This window comes from Anarhichas minor, unplaced genomic scaffold (assembly GCF_050575085.1).
Source record: "Anarhichas minor isolate MPS153535 unplaced genomic scaffold, ASM5057508v1 ptg000012l, whole genome shotgun sequence".
Classification (NCBI taxonomy): domain Eukaryota; kingdom Metazoa; phylum Chordata; class Actinopteri; order Perciformes; family Anarhichadidae; genus Anarhichas; species Anarhichas minor.
The window spans coordinates 180,490-192,674 of record NW_027466458.1 but is presented as its reverse complement, the minus strand read 5'-3'; the positions used below and the strand labels follow the sequence as shown (position 1 = coordinate 192,674).

At 41.1% G+C, this 12,185-nt stretch overlaps 1 protein-coding gene across 4 annotated transcripts in view; it reads right to left on the bottom strand.

Moving 5' to 3' along the window:
• camk2d2 (calcium/calmodulin-dependent protein kinase (CaM kinase) II delta 2) overlaps nt 1–12,185 on the bottom strand; it is a 37,249-nt gene that overhangs the window by 7,949 nt on the left and 17,115 nt on the right. Inside the window, exons 3-14 of one of the 4 annotated variants that reach the window (XM_076090055.1) lie at nt 10,626–10,685; nt 8,742–8,796; nt 7,300–7,365; nt 6,624–6,696; nt 4,987–5,089; nt 4,724–4,807; nt 4,431–4,525; nt 3,328–3,450; nt 2,954–3,037; nt 2,658–2,700; nt 1,428–1,468; nt 592–651 (exon numbers count right to left, since the gene is read on the bottom strand). In XM_076090055.1, coding sequence (XP_075946170.1) covers nt 592–651; nt 1,428–1,468; nt 2,658–2,700; nt 2,954–3,037; nt 3,328–3,450; nt 4,431–4,525; nt 4,724–4,807; nt 4,987–5,089; nt 6,624–6,696; nt 7,300–7,365; nt 8,742–8,796; nt 10,626–10,685 — 887 coding nt within the window. The remainder of the gene's footprint in view (nt 1–591; nt 652–1,427; nt 1,469–2,657; nt 2,701–2,953; nt 3,038–3,327; nt 3,451–4,430; nt 4,526–4,723; nt 4,808–4,986; nt 5,090–6,623; nt 6,697–7,299; nt 7,366–8,741; nt 8,797–10,625; nt 10,686–12,185) is intronic. The other 3 variants (XM_076090056.1, XM_076090057.1, XM_076090058.1) reach the window with 3 other exon arrangements.

Below are 12,185 nucleotides of genomic sequence, written 5' to 3'. Positions count from 1 at the left end.
GCCATGCACAGGCAAACTAGACCTGCATAACACAGCCGTGCTACGTTTAAAAATCAAGTGCAAAAGTGATAGTGTACAGTTGTACAGTACATGATAGGGGCACATGCATGGTGTAGGTGTGTAAAGGAGGAGGAGAGGGGAAGGGTTCAAGCAAATGGAAATGGGAAAGGGGGGGGGGGCTGATGAGGTAGAGGTTGCCCTTAACTACAGATTTAAAACTACACTAGTCAAATCCAAACGTGTGTAAACGCCATATGCTAATTCAGAATGAATTATGAATAGTTTATTTTTCATCGAATATGCTGGGAGCTGTGACACGCTGCGCGGCCACAAAAGCTTTTACACGCTGTGTCATTCAGGGATAGCCTAACACTGAGCTAGACATCCGTTTCACACGTCTCTCTATTCTTATACACCCGGTTAAGAATTTTAAATCACAAGAAGCAGGGCTGAGATCAAACAGGAAATGATCTGAGCCGATGTGAAAGGGTGAACCTGTACCTCGTCCGCAGTGGATGATGTGAGGTGAGGAGGTGTCAAAGAGGTTTTGAGGATGAAGGTGCAGGTGTGGGAGAAGTTTTGTGTTTATACCAGCACAGGGGCAGGGCCAGTGTCTTTGGGACTGGTCACTGTGTTGGCTTTGTTGTTGACCTGCAGGGGGCAGTGTAAAGGGGACATGACACACGTGCACACTTTTCAGACCCACATTTGTGCTCACACACACACACAGACACACATACCCTGGCTACGGTCCACTCCAAAGAGATCATCTCAATGCGTGTGATGTAACTGAGTGTTAAACTGTTACCAACCAAGACCTCTTTATGAAATCTGTGGGTTTTATGAAGTGCACTTAGTCAGGAAGGTGAATGTTTTGAGGAAAGCTCCACTTTTGACGCAGAAGAGGTCAGTTAAACTAGGCTGTGCTGACAGTAGGGAACACGTATCAAAAAGCAGTCAGAGGGAAACTGCTTATGTTCCTAAAACCAAAATCTTTTATTCGGTAGCAAATTTGTATTTAATTCTAAAGTGCTAGACTCAGCAGAACACAAAGGAGGCTGTTAGTAACAACATGGAGGATATCAGGAGTTATAATCTGTCATTCTGAACACCCATCCGGTCCGATATATAGTAACAGATAAGAAAACATTTGCTCAATGACCGACCAATAATAAAGTACAAAACTTTCTATCTACAGTATATAAATGTAGATATTTACTGGTCTGACCATCTATTGAAGGAGCTGTGGGATCAAGCTCAGAAATAACAACCATTGCTCACTGCTTGGTGTGACTGTCCCTGAATGATGATGTTGCTGAGTGCACAATGCATAATAATCATCCAGAAGGCTCCTCAGACACTGAACGTTCCAGCAAACTAATGCAAGTCAACAAAGCATTTTTTCTTCACGGTGCAAAGCGACTCACCTTAACGCCATCCGCCTTCTTGTTGAGCAAACTCTTGGCTGCTGCAGAAGGACAGAAAGAGACAACACTTCAGCGTGAGGGATCTCAAACAGAGTCCTGAGGCTACACTAACATGCAAGCAAGCATATCAGTCAGATGCGCTTATCTTCAAACTCCAGGTGCAAAATCCAACTGCAAGATCCATAATGCAATGCAACAGATGCTCAGAGTGGCATCTTCATTGATGGGAGGTTGTTTCTCCCGACTACACGCTGATTCTCATGTGAAGGGCTGGAGGGCGGGCGGTTGATTGGGGATTGGGTGTGTATTTAGCAAGTGATGAAAGGGGTAATCTACCTATCAGACCCACACAGCATTCTAAAATGGACATTTGCACACATGCACTTAACAACTAGCACACACACACATACAATCCTGCCACTCATCGCATTTCTCACGGAATAAAATAATCCAAACACACTAGATTGCATTTGAAAATGCATGCTGCATCCTTGTCTGCATTTCATTCTGATCTCATCTTGACATTCTTGCAAGCGTGAGCTTTAATTGTGTTTTTTTTTAAATACCAAACATCTAATCTTCATGCATATGTGATTGGCTCTTATGAGAGTTAAGTAAGGCCTAAATACATCACAACTATTTCGTTGAGCCAAACCCCGCATATTTCCCTGTCATTCCAAAAAAAAATCTTACCTCAAACGGAAACCACAATCCAAACAAAAGAAGGAAAGGAATTTGAAAAAGGAAGAAAATGATGAATATAAAGAGACACAAATGCACTAATGCATTTTACTGTAGAATGAAGAGAGAAAGCAGGCTGGTAAGAGCATGACAAAATATGAGATAGGTCAACAAAAAGAAAGGTATGGCAGGGCGCAAAATCGAGATAAAGTGAAAGAGCTACAGCTGGAGAGATAAAGAGAGATGTCTCTGTTTGCCTTTGTTCTACAGGAAAACAGACCGAAGGCATTCAGAAATAGGTTCAAAAGGTTGCTATTCTATATAAAAGTCGAAGATTAATTGCACCTTTTTACCTTCTTTGTAGTGCCTCTGATCTGTTCTCCTCATGACTAGAAGATGCATTTTTCATAGCGAACCTAACCAAACTACCACCAATATTTAAGGCCCAGAAGTATCAAGCCTCCCGATGTTTTCAAACATAAGTGGTTTTAGTTCATAAGATATGTTTGGGTAACCCAGGTCTTGGACACCAGGCTGAGAGAGACATACCTGAGAAGTTTCTTGTGACCAGCAAAGTGGTCAAAATGGCTCCCTGCAGTGATGGAGAAGAGGGAAGTAATAATGATGATGGAAGGAAGAAAGGGAGAAAGGAACAGAGAGACAGAAATAGCAAGATTGATTATAAGGTCACGGCAAGAAAGAGGAGAGCATCAAAAGGGCAACTTGAAGGTTTTGGAGAACAAAGTCATAATTTCTAGCGTGCAAAGTCTAGAGTGGGGAAGGAGAGATGGCTGGATGGATTGTTCTGTATAAATAGAACCATGAAGGATTGCCAGACGTCCCACCTTGAGTTTCCTCCTGGCGTTGAATTTCTTCAGGCACTCCACCGTCTCCTGCCTGTGCATCATGGAGGCTACAGTGGACCGTTGCTGCAGGAAGAAGATGAGAGGATTTGAGGATTAAGGGAGAATGGAAACAATGGATGGGAGGAATGTATGCATGTGCATGTGTGGGCGACTATGTGTGTTCTCACAAGTTGGATCTGATGGCACAACTGATGCTACTGAGGCATTCTGTTACCTATAATAGTTTACCAGTATCAGTGTGTGGGTCTTTATCTTTTTGTGTCTTCTGTGTCTGTATATGAGTTTATGTGTGCGTTTATGCATGTCTGTGGTGTGTGTGTGTGTGTGTGTGTGTCTGTGTGTGTGCCACATACACAGATCCAGGGATGTTTGAGGGCCTCGGTGGCAGTGATGCGTTTACTGGGGTTGATGGTTAGCATCTTGTTGATCAGATCTTTGGCATCAGGAGTTACAGTGTCCCACTCTGGGGACGGGAACTGTCAGAAAAACAAAAAGAGTGTCAAACGCATTGTCACAGACAACGGTAATAGGGACGAAATACGGCATCATCAGACGTTCTTTTTTTTTAGCAAGACGAACGAGAAGAGGAACGAAAAAGAAAAGTGAAAACATAAATGAAAATACAGAAAATGAGTGAAACATCTATCCTCTGAGAAAAAGAGAAAACCCCAAATAGACTCAATATGTGTATTAAATTTTTATTTTATCATATTATTTGCTACAAATATGGTTGATGTGTGATTTTCTCTGCAAGGTACACAAAGAAGATTAGGTTCCTTTTACAATTACAATTACAATGGTTTTGGCTGATTCAGATGAGGAAAACATAGTTCTTAATTTTGAAAATTCCAAAGTCACAGTAGAGAAAACGAGCGGGCCATACTTAACAATAGTCATGACATCGAACCATCTGAGAAGCAATTTGTGGAACCATTTTGGATTTGACACCACACATGACCAAATGGCTAAAGGTAAGGCTGTTTGCCACTGCCTCATGGTAATGTAAGACGAGACTTATTTTTGTGAAGATAAATTTGATAGATTACCTTCTTAGGTCTATTATTGCATAATATAATATATATAATATAATAATACTATTTGCATAATTTAACTAATGCTGTTTTTTGTTTTTTATTTAGACAGGGAACTACATAACATGCCATGGTGCACTTTGGCTGTGATTGTAGTACTGGTTAAGGTTGGAGTGATATGATATGTGGTGATCAAATACTGTATCAAATTTGTTGAGATGGACTATAAAAGTGGACCAAGTAAGGACGAAGAAGCTGTCCACGTGCTCTTGCTATACCCCCGTTCCAAAAGTAGTTTTTATTCAGTAACTACAAGTTTGTCAGTGATGTCACCATGACAACACATCCTAAATTGCCTGTTAATAAGGTCTACAACACATTTTAGGATTGAGCCTAGTTTGTACTGTATGCGTGTGAGCGCTTACATCATAGGCCCCAGCCTTGATTTGTTGGTAAAGGCGGTGCTGGTCCTCATCCCAGAAGGGAGGGTAGCCCACCAGCAGGATGTACAAAATCACACCTGCAGAGAAGAGACATGGTAAGTTCATCATGTAAACAGAAAGGACCAATATACTATAGCAATGTATGGTGATAAAAAAAATATAGTATTCATTACTATTAAAGACTTTAAACAACATGAAGCTGCAGTGTTGTTGCAGAACAGTCTTCTTCAAGTTCATTCAAACAGTTGCAGTGAGAGAATTTGAATGTTATTTACCACAGGCCCACATGTCAACAGGCTTCCCATATGGGTCTTTCCTCAGGACCTCTGGAGACAAGTAGCCCGGGGTGCCGGCAAAACCTGGAGGAGTGATATGGAGGGAGGGAGGAGATGTGGAATGGTAGGCAGGAGTGGGCGATTCAGTGACTAGGATGTTTCTCGACTAACTAAAAGTGCGATTGATTGATTGATCGACTTATTGGTTGGTTGCTTGATTCACCAACCGATTCAGGTTGAAAAATGGATGGATGAATACTCACCAAACCATGCCTGCTGGTCCCCCTGCACCTCGATAGCCAGCCCAAAATCAGCCAACTTGACCGCCGCCCCCTTCAGCTTACTGGCCAATAGAAGGTTCTCAGGCTGGGGGGGGCGGAGTCAAACAGGTTAGAGGTGAGAGGTCACACGCTCTGGGAAAAAGCCGCCCACAGACACAGATCTAAAACCAGGTTAGCCAAACCAAAATCCTAATCCAAGCTATTAGGGGTCAACAATGCTAAACTGCTCTTAAATCAGTGTCTGAGGCAACTCCCTTTCTGCCACACAAATGACAGAGAAACATAATAAAAATGGGCACGGGACCAAATCTCTATGTGACAAAGGACACTTCTCCACGCTGGAACTGTGGACTTGCTCCCCATGGTCTCATGGATTGTGAGAGAGTTCATTGGTAGCAGACACCATGTGCCCCCATCTGCAATGACAACTGCTGTTAAAATCCATGAGTGGGAACAAAGTGCACACGGCGGGGAGAAGGATACAGGAGGGGAGGTGTGGTGTAACGGGAGACGTGGTTGTAAAAACAAGAGACTCAGCCACATATGGGTAAAGACAAATGCACGCCGCACACAGACACAGTTTAGCACAATCGCAAATATATGCAAGCACATCAGCAAGCACACAGGCACACACTCTCTCAAACACATACACACGGACACACGCGTACACACATGGATACAGGTGCAGAAAGGTCTTTGCTGACCTAAGGCCAGTTAGACATTGTGCTCTAATGAATAATACATTTCCTAACATTTAGAAACTCTAAACACAGACGGCCTGTGAGCAGTCAGTTTATGGCAGACATATGACTCTACAAGACACTAACTGACAACTGGACAACATCTACATAATCATCTCCATCGCAACGAATAAATCTTCCTGATTATGAAGCATCCGAAAACTTAAAATGCCCTCAGAAGAGGATATCTACTCTAATAAAGTCCATGGATTAGAAATCTCATAAACCACAGTGGTTATTCAGATTATCTCTGTATTCAATGTTTCTTATGGTACAGTTACATGTTCCCTCTCTTGCTATACCTCCCCTTTCGCCTCCCCATAAAAACGCTCTCGGGATGTCATGAGAATACAGACTATCATTGGAATATTCATGACCTGGGAAATCTTTCACATCTCAACATCATTTTTACATAATTACGCAAATGCTGATCACTCCTCAGGTTCTGGCTCGTGATTGCTCCTTTTCCCGTCACCATAGCGCTACACTCGGAGTGCTGCACAATCACATACGCACATTAAGATGCTAGCGAGCTCTCTGCAACATCAGGGGAAGTGTTAAGAGGAGGACCCTTAGTCCTGACATTGGCAGGATGGGTAATTAAGCTCAGAGCATCGACTCAACAAGATTTTACTGCAACAATGTAGGAGCCAAGCCTCCTCCGCCTCTGCAGTTTGGTATGTTTCAATCTGTTTTTTGATCTCACATGAAAAGACAATTATCGATTTTAGTTTTATGTCGTAAAACAAAATAAAAACGTGTGTGGATGCAAAGGGTAAGGACTGCGAGGGGAGGCACTGGGCCTTTCTGAATGTTGCCATCTGTCGCACAGAGTCAGGACTGAACATGGGCTGCATCCATGGCTGCGGTCACACAAACCTTCAGATCCCTGTGGACGATCCCATTAACGTGGCAGTGGTGAACACTCTCGACGATCTGCTGTATGCAGTGGCTGAGGGCGGGAGAGCGGTGAACAGGCACAGGGTTGTGATAAATCAAATGGAAGGGGAGGCAGGAACGGAAAAGGAAGAAAGGAGACAGAAGAGAAGACAAGGGAAATGAATCGAGGGGGGGAAGAGAAGAGGAAACAGTCCCAATAACAATGTATCACATGCCCCTCTCATTAGCCTTCTTATGTGTGATGCTGCTTTCTTGACGGGTGACATTAAGTCCCGTGAAGGTAAGTCATTTTGATGATTTGATGTATTACACCATATAGACAAACCAACGTCATACAGTGTCTATGACAAGAAAACTCTCTCTCTCTCTCTCTCTCTCTCTCTGGGGAGGAAGTAATTCAACACAACGCTGGCAGTGTAAGTTAGGCTGTGTATGATTAATACCGCAGGCTATCTGTCGTGAATCACTTTTATAAATAACTGTAAGACATGCTTTGGAGACAAGGCAGCTGTCACACCCTCTAAGAAGACCATATGTGAAACGCACAAATATAGCACACACCCACACCAGTAACAGACAGAGATGCATAATAGCTGCTGTTCTCAGCAGTGTGTGTGCACGTGTGTGTGTGTGTGTGTGTGTGTGTGTGTGTTACCTTGCATCAGCCTCACTGTAGTACTCCCTGGCTACGATGTCCTCAAACAGCTCTCCTCCTGTCACCCTGTGGAGGGACAGAGATTGTGCACGTCATAGTGAACGTTTCTTTCTCTCTGTATCGATGACCAAAACAATACTTTTACACACACACCATAAAGTTATTACATGTGCGCATATCTGATCAATGTTTGTATGGGCACATATTTGCCTAAAGAGCTTTCTACAAACACACCCTTAGGCGCATCCACCACACATGCAGGAGAGGGGATATAGGTCAGGAGCCTATAACACTTGCTCTTTATAAGTACCATAGCCTGGTTGTAGCCGAGATTAATGCATTTTTTAAATTAAAACAGGGAGCATCACACCAGCTAGCTCTTATGCAGAGGTTAGTTGGTTACTTCCAGGTGTAACTGGTGTGTAATCTTAGCTAACCAAACTAACTAAGTGACACAACGTTATCTTGCTGGAGAATAAAATAGGTATTGTTAACTAATAGGAAATATGGTTCACACATCCTACTTGACGCTTAATCGAAATACCGTTGAATTATGATGTAAGCCTGGAGGATTTTAAATAACATTTCACCAAAATAACATGATACAGTACTTTAATTACAAAGCGTTATTTCCCACCCACTCCAATATTGTTCATGTGTAAATATAAACGAAAAAACAAAGTAATACCTATATTTAAAAGCGCCAAGCGATCACTTGGCCCCCTGAAACAATTATATTTGGTAGTTATGTTACAGCTTGTGATGCTGCAGTGACTTCCTGTCTAGTTGGTTGCTTTTATTGAACAGAGCTACAGATGTTTCCAAGCAACAGATTAAGATAGTCTTATAAATGTTGAAATTCCATACAAAGATGCTATTTAGTACGCTAAAGTATGTGAAAATGTTGTATTAATATTATATTTTATTTAAATTACATACTATTTCTGGTCAAATATTACAGTATGCAAACACTGGACACTGTGCATGCATAAATATCCCACAATGCAATGAGGTAGTAACAACAATGTTCATAACTAACAGACATAATACATTACGTAATATGCTACGTAATTCCTTTTTTAAATCAGTTCAGACTTTATAAGTCTCACAAATCATTTGTGCGTCCGAAAAGATAAACACTACCGTTTATTTACACAAAAGTATATTGAACGATAGCACACATGTTGAGTATGTAGTGCATATTATGCGATTTTGGATGCAGACAAAGTCTTTACTAGACATTCCTGAAGTTTTATAGTGCAACCTGACATCGTAAATCTTGAACCACCTACTTAGGAAGGACTTTACACACAAAACTTACCCAAATACACCGGTTAGAAGGGAAAGTAAAACAAGCAGAAACATGTGTAATTGGTAGCGTGGTTACATTTGAAAGGGAGAGAGTGTGTGTGTGTGTGAGATAGAGAGAGTCTGTTACTCACAGATCAAACACCAGATAGTGGAAACCTTCTTCTGATATGCTGTCATGGAGTCGTACTGTCGAGGAAATTTAGCAGGAACAGAAACACGGGACGGAAAAGGTAAAGAGACATAAGAAACAGCCAAATGAAACAGAAAGCAGTCAATACCATAATAGAAATACTGCCATTACTCATTATTTACACTTTCCTTTGTGCTGCTATGCCGCAGAGTTAGGTGATCATCAGTAATACAGTAGTAATATGCAAAAAAAATCAAGCAATACATCGTTATTTACAGATAATGTACAGCTACATGCTAGGCTATACAAGTTTGGTTTATGAAACTAAACCGCTGTAACAAACCTGTACTCACACAATCAGCCTGGTACCATTTCAATTACATTTTCAGGGTTAATTATTTGTACATCATTGTTTTGACATCTGAACTAGCATCTGCTCAACATGTATTATAAAGGAATATCAATTCAAATATTATGTGTGGGGAAGATTTGTATGATCAAACATGTTTCATGCTGAATAACTATTCGATTTAAACATAGTGAGAGCTCTTTGAATCCACTCAAATATTTAGATATTTAAAAGGAAAGTGTACTGCTGCCACTTTGGTCCTTGATCCTTCCAGATGTGCTCTTTTAATCCAAGGTATTAACATACACAATACTTAGTAGTGACATTAGAAAGTCAACAATGCCCTCAAAGCCCACTGAGCATTTGGCTCCTAAAACTTGAGAATTATCCGAAGTCATTTCTTTGTAGTATCTCCAATATATTATAGATTGCCTTTTTTTCAATTTTTAACATGTTTTTTTAGAGGAGACACTACAAGTGAATACCTAAAAGTTGTAACTAATAGATAGATACCACCATGAAACTTTCCCAAGTGATTACTTACATTAAGACAAGTATATGTATGTTTATGTATTCAAATGAAGCTTTATCTTTTGAAATATGTGCTTTTATTTCCAGAACAGAAATCTGAACATTGGACCAAACCAGGTTTAAAATTATTGTTGAAATCTGAGAATCAATTGAATTATGGATATTTCATTTTATCACTTCATAAATCAGAAAATAATGTCAAAAACAATAGAAAACTATTTTTGCCATATGTTTAGTAATAAAATATTAAATTATTCAGGCTATGAATGACATATCAATGAATCCCTCTGTCCTTCAGAATATAGATAGGAATGCAACTTGAGAGTTTGGTGGATGTAAGTGCTACTGAAGTGGAGATTTGTGGCTCAGAGTGAAAAAAAACGAATTTAGAGAAAACGGCCTTTAAATGTATGGATTGTAAAATGACATACATTTTGAAGACACGGGTGAACAGGGTAAAACATGTAACCAATGGATAGCAGCATCAAACTCCCTCAGTTGATTACTTACCTTAAGACAATTATTTTTTTGTATCACAAGTTTTCTAAATGTTATGAGGCATTATCTGATGGCAACTGTTGGTGAATTTAGGAGAAATCTACAGACACAAATAGACAAAGTAGTAGAATCGACACCTGAAAAGTGCATTTTGGGCAGAAGTTATCTTGGAAAACTAAACGGCAGCTGTACTGCAGAACTGAAAAAAGAGGAGAGACAGGTTCTATCCGAGGTATAATGAGGAGGAGAGAGCTAAAGGGTCAGTAGTTTAGAGAGAGGGATTTCTGATGATTCAGCTGGGAGAGCACACAGATACATCATCATTAGATACCTTTGTACACGTGTACACACACACACACACACACACTTGTCTCCCTCATAACTGTGTCTTGAAGATGAATAGCCGTAGCAGGATTCACCAGAGACCTGAACAACATGTGTGCACGTGTTTGTATTAGTGTGTATACTTGTGCGTGCATATTCTAAGATCGAGGACTCGCAGCTCACCGATGTTGGTGTGCTTCAGTAAACGACAAATCCTCGCCTCTCTCTCCAGCTTTTGATGATCTGAAAGAAAAAAACGCGAGACACAAACACACAGAAACAGAGACAGGTTATTTTTAATGCTCTTCATTATCCCCTGCTATGATTGGCTTTCTGAATCATCCAACATGAAGTTGGCTGCAAGTTAGTTTTGACTCAGTGGAGGACGTTGTCAGCATCAGAGTGTGTTTGTGTACTTGACATTCACACTTCTGTATGTACAGTATGTACGTGTGCGCGTGTGTGTTGGCTTTGTGTCGGCCCTGTCCTTTTCCCTATCAGAGCTGAAATGCTTGACAAAAATAATGTGACCCGATATGTATTGGTGGTGTGCCACAAACAGGCCGGCAACAGTGGACAGCACACAGAGGGAGCAGTGACAGTGGGTTCATACTGACCTCTGGTGTCAGGCTTAATATGAGCTCCCGCAATGTGCTTGCAGGTTGCTTTTGCCGCCCTGAGAACAAAATGAACTTGCAAGGCTGCAAATGGAATTTAATCCCACATCTCCCAAGGCCAAATCCACAACTTCAATGTAAAGAGCATTAGATCTACATATTTCATCGCTCCCTTACAGCAGAGTGAATGGGTGATGTCATAATATACACCGAAACAGAGACTATAGTTACAAATCAACGGGTTGCTAAATGACAATATTGTCACTGCATTAATGGATTTTTGTATCCATCACATGATAAAGGATCTTGATTGCTCGGGTATTTCATTCAGTGCGCTAAAGACAAACCATGAAACCTGCAATAACTCGGTTTTTTTTGGCCGCAACAAGCTGTGAACACAACACTGACATAATCACCCTTCTTTTAGCTCTGTTTTTGGTCTCCACCAACCTCTGGCTCTTTAGCTGCTAAATGCTCTACTATGTTCAGCAGTTAGTTGCTAACTATGTGTCTCTGCACTTTGGTGCTGAGCAAGTAGCATACAATGTTTTTTTTTAGCTTTTTTACTGAAAACAGCTGCTTGCTATAGCTGAAAACAACACTATTAGAGTGGCAAGAGCACAACAAAACTGGAAAAATGTAGGCCAAAACAATGAGCTGAAATGTACAATGTAACATGTCTTTTTCAACCTACACACCACGAGGGATTAGTAGTGAGAATTGTGGGTTTATACATCATCAGTGGGTATTTAATCTAAACACTGTATATTCTACTTATTTGAATCTATAATGCATGCTTATGAAGAGAAAAACTTTCATGAGCTGAACAAGAACCCCGTCTTCAAGGAGAGATAGAAAGGACACCAGGTATTAGGGTTAATGCTCCTTCCATTTGACCACAGACTCAGAGAGAATCTCACATCTCTCCTCCATGAGACCAGACGGTTTCTATCTGACCTGGCGAGACAAGAAGGGACTCTCAAATCTCCCTGTCAGAAGACGCCAAAGTCCAGTGACTCTGATTCGGAACAACTGAGTAATAGCAGCAGTCGCTATAAGGAGTGTTGCAGCACGGCGCTGAGGCGACCCATTTCAGCGTTGCCTCGGGACACAAGAGAGCGTAAGG